Here is a 7,500-nt window from a genome sequence, read left to right as displayed (position 1 = left end):
AGAACACACATCTCAGAATGTTAGCTCGTTACGATGGCGCGCTGGCCAAACACACTTATGAATAAGCAAACGCAACGCTGACTTTACACGGAGTGCATTATAACCAGGTGACAGGTCACAGGCAGCAGTGGCTCTCTGCGCACGGATGTCGGAACTCTTACATATTCCGTTCTTGCCCCCGGCAAACGTGCTTTGATGGTTTTAGTGATATGAATGCAAATGACAGAAAGGCCATTAAACCGAACACCTGCTGTGGAAGGATTGTGTTAGAAGCGAGGCTTCGTGATTAACTCGCAACGGCCATTTCTGACACGCCAGAAACTCCGGCGCGGGCCGAAAGGGTCCCGCGTCCTCGGGTGTTAAAATCCAGATCGGAGCGGCTTCGAGGCCTGCACCGGGAGTCCCACGCCGCCTGTTGACTCCAGCTCACCGAACATGAAAAACGAGCCAATTTACACACAAACGCCCGTCACTCAAAAAAAAAAAAAAAATGCTTTTACAAGACACACACACACATGCACAACTCTTAATGTTCAGGTGAATGGCCTACATACACACACACACACACACACACACATGCACAACTCTTAATGTTCAGGTTCAGGTCTCCCTCAGTAACACACATCTCATACTTTCATTCTAAAGTAACACACATCTCTCTTATACTTTAATTCTACAGTAACTCATATCTCTCTTATACTTTAATTCTACAGTAACACACATCTCTCTCATACTTTAATTCTACATTAACACACATCTATATCATACTTTAATTCTACAGTAACACACATCTCTCTTATACTTTAATTCTACAGTAACACACATCTCTCATACTTTAATTCTACAGTAACGCACATCTTTATTATACTTTAATTCTACAGTAACACACATCTCTCTCATACTTTAATTCTACAGTAACACATCTCTCTAATTCTACAGTAACACATCTCTCTAATACTTTAATTCTACAGTAACACACATCTTTATTATACTTTAATTCTACAGTAATGCATCTCTCTCATACTTTAATTCTACAGTAACACACATCTCTCTCATACTTTAATTCTACAGTAATACACATCTCTCTCATACTTTAATTCTACAGTAGCACACCTTTATTATACTTATACTCTATCTCTCTCTCTCTCTCTGACTCTGCAACTCTCTTGACATTATCAGGATTTTGGTACAACTCTTCCCAAGCAGAGCAGACCGTCAAGGTCGTAACGGTGACCGAAGGCAGGTCCCGTTCCGAACGGCGCTAACGCATCGTTTGGTCAGTCGGAGGTCTGATGGGAATATGGGGGGTCTAATCAGGGGGAACCTGCTTTGGCGGCGTGAGCCTGAACCTCCGACCGGCTTCGCAAAGGCAGTTGCGCATTTTGCAAACAGCACAAGGGACGACTGAGATGAAAACACTTTTTAAAAAAAGCCACAATCGATGGGTGTTGATATTTCGAAAGTGTTAATTGCAGAATGTGGCACATCTCCTGATTCCTTCCTGACTTGCCCTGCTCCGAATGACAACGGAGAGGCAACAGACAGCCTAACTAACACCGCTCCATGTTTCTGCGTCCAGCTAGCGTCTCTGCAGCGCTGCCGGGTGTCGTTTCGAAAGTAAGAGTCTTTTGTTTAATGTGACGAGCAAGTTTCAGCAGCTGCAGGTGCCGCAGTAGTTCACAGGCTTGACAAACACCTCCTCGCCTGCGCGGAGAGGGAAAAATATGAAGGGTGATAATGAACACTTCAGCACGTGGAATCTTTCAGCTGGATTCCAGACTCAATTCCATACCTCCCGCCCTCCGCCAGGAATGAAACCCAAGGGCAATAGCATTACATTCATGAAAACGGGTTTTGATTGTTCGCATCGGTGCATGTGGATTCGTGTGTCTGTATGAGTGTGTGCGCATGTGTGTGTTTTTAGTGTTCGTATGACTGCATATGTCCTTGAATGTGCTTGGATGAGTATATTTCGAATGTGAATGTGTGTGTAAATGTGCTTTATTAGTATGGGAGTGCGTGGGAGCGTGCATGTGTGTATTTATGTTTGCATGTTTTGAATGTTTGTATGAGTGTGTATATGTCCTTGCACGTGTGTTTGTATGAGTGTGTGTGTGTGTGTGTGCATGCATGAGTGTTTGTGTGTGTGTGTGTGTGTGTGTGTGTGTGCATGCATGTGTGTTTGCATGAGTGTTTGTGTGTGTGCATACATGTGTGTTTACATGAGTGTGTGTGTGTATGCATGCATGTGGTTTTGCATGAGTGTGTGCGTGTGCATGAAGGTGTGTTTGCATGCATGTGTGTTTGCATGAGTGTATGTATGAGTGTGCATGTGTACATGCATGTGTTTTTTGAGTGTATGAGTGTGTCTGCAACTGTTTGTGTGTGTGTGCGTGCGTGTGTGTGAGTGTGTGTTTGTATGTGTGTACATGTTGTGTGTGGTTTGAGTTTGAGTGCGCATACGTGTGTGGATTTGATGTGTTTGTATGCGTGTGCATGTGTGCGTGCAAGTGTGTGTGTATGTGGTTTGAGTGCCTGAATGTGTGTGCGTGTGTGTGCGCGTGTGTGGGGGAGTGGTTGTTATGGCGATCGGTGGTTACTATGGTTACGGGGAAGTTGTTATGGTGATCGCTGGATTAGATAGGGCCATAGAATAGGAAGGTTCCAGGCCCATGTTATGATAATTAGCTTCCAAACACAAAAAACAGCCAAAGCTGATTGGTTGTCTCTGTCCTCCTCTTCCTCGTGCATACGGGCTTCACGAGCTGTTTTATCTTCTCTGACTTTTGTCAGCGTTTCTCTGGAACTCAGATTGAGGCAGAAACGCAGCACCAGCGGCGGCCGTGAGGACGCCTGCTGCATGTTCTCGCTTCTCTGGTATTGACCTGATTACATCTCTGGGAGATACGCGCAGTGAGTGCTGGCAGTCCGTGTGTGCGTGTGTGAGTGAGTGAGTGTGTGTGTGTGTGTGTGTGTGTGTGTGTGCGCGTGTGAGTGTGTGTGTGTGTGTGAGTGTGCGTGTGTGTGAGTGTGATTGTTGTTTATTTTGATTCTCTCAGCTTGATACCACATGAGAGAAATCTCACCTTTCACATTTCACCTCTTACCTCCCAGTGAAATAAAGTTAATCACAGGCATGAGGCGTTCCATAGCTGGTTCTCCCTGTGTCCATGGTAACAGTGGCAGTGTCCATCACATCACAGAGAAACAGGGAATAAGGGTTAGAGTTAGAGTTAGAGTTAGAGTTAGAGTTAGGGTTAGGGTTAGAGTTAGAGTTAGAGTTAGAGTTAGAGTTAGAGTTAGAGTTAGAGTTAGGGTTAGGGTTAGGGTTAGAGTTAGGGTTAGAGTTAGAGTTAGAGTTAGAGTTAGAGTTAGAGTTAGAGTTAGGGTTAGAGTTAGGGTTAGAGTTAGGGTTAGGGTTAGGGTTAGGGTTAGAGTTAGAGTTAGGGTTAGGGTTAGGGTTAGGGTTAGAGTTAGAGTTAGAGTTAGGGTTAGGGTTAGGGTTAGGGTTAGGGTTAGAGTTAGGGTTAGGGTTAGGGTTAGAGTTAGAGTTAGAGTTAGAGTTAGAGTTAGAGTTAGGGTTAGGGTTAGAGTTAGGGTTAGAGTTAGAGTTAGAGTTAGGGTTAGGGTTAGAGTTAGAGTTAGGGTTAGGGTTAGGGTTAGGGTTAGAGTTAGAGTTAGGGTTAGGGTTAGGGTTAGGGTTAGAGTTAGGGTTAGGGTTAGGGTTAGAGTTATAGAGCTTTAGGATGGTGCTCCTCCACTCTAACTCTAACCCTAACCCTAACTCTAACTCTAACCCTAACCCTAACTCTAACTCTAACTCTAACCCTAACCCTAACTCTAACTCTAACCCTAACTCTAACCCTAACTCTAACTCTAACCCTAACTCTAACCCTAACCCTAACTCTAACCCTGCTAAGTTGAGGTTCAGCGACCCAGGTGAGGTACTGAACGTTCTCCTCTGCTCTGTGCCATCACGTCACAAAAGTCAGAAGCAGTGGGGAGGGGTGTGTGTGTGTGGGGTGGGGTGTGACCCACACATACACACACAATAAAATATGACCCGGGTGGGTGACATTTTTAGGTCAACATATATGTTTATTGCCTGTCACTATAAACACAGAATAAATACAAAACACATATTTGATAGCTTTCTACATCATTCTGTTTGCTCTTTCAGATTAAAATATTCAACATACAGTTAATTAAAATATCAATAAAAATGTCAATAAAACATTGAATGTTTATTAAGACAGACCAGCGAGGCTGTTCAGGTACATAGTACCAAGTTCTCCACAATCGATGAAAAGAAATTAAAATATTGCGTTGTTCCATCTTAAAACACTGACCTTAAGTGCCCTAAGTTCATTATGTCTTACAGTAGTGTATTAAACAGGTTTAATTCAAAAGGGCTTAATTTCGCATAAGCTGAAGGTAGAAAAAAAAAGAGAAATAAATTTCAGTCGTTTTAAAGTGGAAACTTTTGAAGGGCGAAGATGGGTGTTTCAGTTCTGTCTTGCGTTTCAGTTTGTGTGTCTTCCTCTTTTTCCTGACGTGGTCATCCACACACACACACACACACACACACACACACACAGTCTTAGCGATGTCTGAGCGGGGTGGGCCCCTGGGCCCTAACTGGAGAACAGCGCAGCGGCGGCAGCGAGCAGAACCAGCAGGACGCATCGGGTCTGTGCGGGCCGGGCGACGGACGCAGGACCGGTGTCCTGCGTGCGCGGGATCTGCTCTGGTGCCACTGGAACAGAGGAGAGAGGAGGCGTTAGGTTCTGACGAGACTGGCCCCCTCTGCTGTCGTTGGGAGGAGAATGCACCCGCCCTCCGAGAGGTGTTTTCTTTCCACTGCGATTGGTCAGCACGTAAGAGGCGGCTGACGTGATTGGTCTGTGGATAATGGGGTAGCAGACATCTTGCTGGAAAGCGGGAATGCGCCGCTTGGCTGAGGAAGACAGAGACAGAGTTTTTATCCGAACGGCCCACAAGTGCTTCCCACAGGAATCAGTGTAAAACAGGCAGAGGAGGAAGAGGGACACACACACACACACACACACACACTCACACACACACACACACACACACATACACTCACACACACATACACTCACACACACATACACTCACACACACATACACACACACAAACACACACACACACATACACTCATACACACATACACTCATACACACACACACACACACACACACACACACACAGACACACACACACACACACACACACACACACACACACACACACACACACAAACAAACACACACACACACACACACATACTCTCCTCACTGCTTCACTTCATACAGCACCTGTCTGGTGTGTGTGTGTGTGTGTGGACTGAAGCTAACTGGATATTGATCTGTGCGTGCCAGTCGATTTGGGGCTTTGACTGGTGGAGGCAGGATATCTGCTTCATGACATTAAGGGCTCCACTGGAAGAATGAGACCACGGGGGAGGGGCCAGTTAACGATGGGGGAGGGGCCAAATTGGGACAGATGAAGGTCTCATACAAAGAACCAGGACAGAAGACATTCAGGACAGACAGCAGGCATCGTGTGTGTGTGTGTGCGCGCGCAAACTGCCGACTGCGTCTGTGAATAAATGCCAAACCTCACCAGCTGAACCAAACCACACCCAGTACACACTCCGTATCCCTCCGCCCGGGGCCCCAGTAAACACCCCACGCCTCCAAACGTCAGATATTCCGGCAACAAATAAATACTTCTCAGCCACATTTGCTCATGTGATCTCCTTTAGAGGGCAGCGGCGAGACAAAGCTGTTTCTCAACATTCTCATACATGGCTCGTGTTTGCTCAAATGAGCTCGTAACAAAGATGTGATTTTCCATGCGTGGACTCCAAGGATGTTATTCATCCCAAATCAAACGCAACGGGAAGAATCTGGTCGGCTCGTGTACATGGTCTTCTATGTCTCGGTACACACACACACACACACACACACACACACACACACACACACACAGACACACACACACACACACTAATGCTGTGTAAGACTTCAAATATTTACATTGTAGTTGCACTGGAAAATCTGCACAGAAGGAAACAAACTGGTCATTGTGCTTCAAGAAGACACCAACACAAACGTGAAATAACCTCATTCTTAGTGGGTATTCCTCCAGCTCTGGGGAAGAGACATAACACCGCCCTGGTTCTACCCAACAATGAAAGCTTCTCATATCACTGACAAGCTGTTATCCAGTTAGACAAACCAGGAGATTTTCCCCCATTCTGAGATTCTGTGCTGTCCGGAGTGCTGTCCCTGTCCCCTGCCGTTTTTCCCCGGACACAAGCCGAGCCCCTCCTACCTGTCTGGGACACCGTTGCCAGCCTGGGTTGATGGTAACTGTGGTGTTTGTGAGAAGGTAACATTTGAAAAGGCAATGCTAAATGGGAGATTAATGTGGTTTACGTGGTTTACTGTGAATCTGGCAACCGGTTCATACCTAGTCTCGGCACTGTGTTCCTGGTGAGTAAAAGGTCACAGAGGTCATGCAGACAGCGTGTGTCCTCTGTCTGCTACAGTCTGTTTTGTGGAGGCGGTCTGGACCTTCTGTACCAGGATAACGACCGTGTCTTTACACCTCAGGGGGTGTTTACTTCTGTGATGCCCACACACTGGTGTGTGTGTGTGTGTGTGTTTCAGTCCTCTGTTGTATTTCCACTGTCCTTTGACACAGGAAGAGGAAACATCTTCCAAAGACAGGAAAAGCAGAAAACATTTGTCACCTTTTCCATGTCTGCTCATTCCCTCTTGGAACAATCCCCGACAGGAACGTTCCCAGTAGGAACATTCCCAGCCGGAACATAATTGAACCCATAAGTGTTACAATGTGTCTATAAGGAATGGGCTTCTCTTGGGCTGGTGACCAGCAGGTCTGCTGTCTCCACTGATAAGAAAGACACAGAGAAGAAGAACCAGGACTGTGGACACCCTCCTGAGTGGGCAGATCTCCACAGGTCTCGCCTCATGCCCCGCCCACCCACTGGGTCTGTCTTGACCCCTTCCCTGAAGAGGAGGACAAGGTCTCCCTAATCTCCGCATCTCCTGGGGGTTGGGGGGGGGGCATGATGCTGATGAGATTAGCATGATTACATCATCCACCCTCAGCCTGGGATTTGCACCCGTAGTCTGTCACGGTAACGATGAACACCAGCTAACTCTGATTAGCCGTGTCGACGTCCAGGGGTGTGGAGACAGCAGACTGCCGTGGAACAGAACACCGTGTATGGTGACGATGACGAGGACGATGGTGACGATGAAGAGCGTTTTATCTGGGCGCTGGGCTAACAGACGTCTGATCTGGACATTAGAGATAATTATCCAGCGTCACGCTTCAGTTCGTCAGCATGAACCTCAAAAGAGACGAGACACGAAGACGAGACATCGTTAGAGGAAGTGGAACATCTGGGAGGACATGAAGACAGCTGTCCTCTGAGGGACGTG

The 7,500-nt window shown here is 46.6% G+C and overlaps 1 protein-coding gene across 6 annotated transcripts in view; it reads right to left on the bottom strand.

Moving 5' to 3' along the window:
* Window positions 1–4,077: 4,077 nt before the first annotated feature.
* gpc5a (glypican 5a) overlaps window positions 4,078–7,500 on the bottom strand; it is a 116,216-nt gene continuing 112,793 nt past the window's right edge. For all 6 annotated transcript variants that reach the window (XM_081701261.1, XM_081701264.1, XM_081701263.1 and 3 more), the window contains one exon: window positions 4,078–4,756. In XM_081701261.1, coding sequence (XP_081557387.1) covers window positions 4,601–4,756 — 156 coding nt within the window. In that variant the 3' untranslated portion in view covers window positions 4,078–4,600. The remainder of the gene's footprint in view (window positions 4,757–7,500) is intronic.

Source organism: Electrophorus electricus, chromosome 18 (genome assembly GCF_041902795.1).
Source record: "Electrophorus electricus isolate QZ-2024a chromosome 18, ASM4190279v1, whole genome shotgun sequence".
Lineage (NCBI taxonomy): Eukaryota > Metazoa > Chordata > Actinopteri > Gymnotiformes > Gymnotidae > Electrophorus > Electrophorus electricus.
Note: the sequence above shows the minus strand (reverse complement) of the source record. Positions and strands in the feature narration are given on the sequence as shown.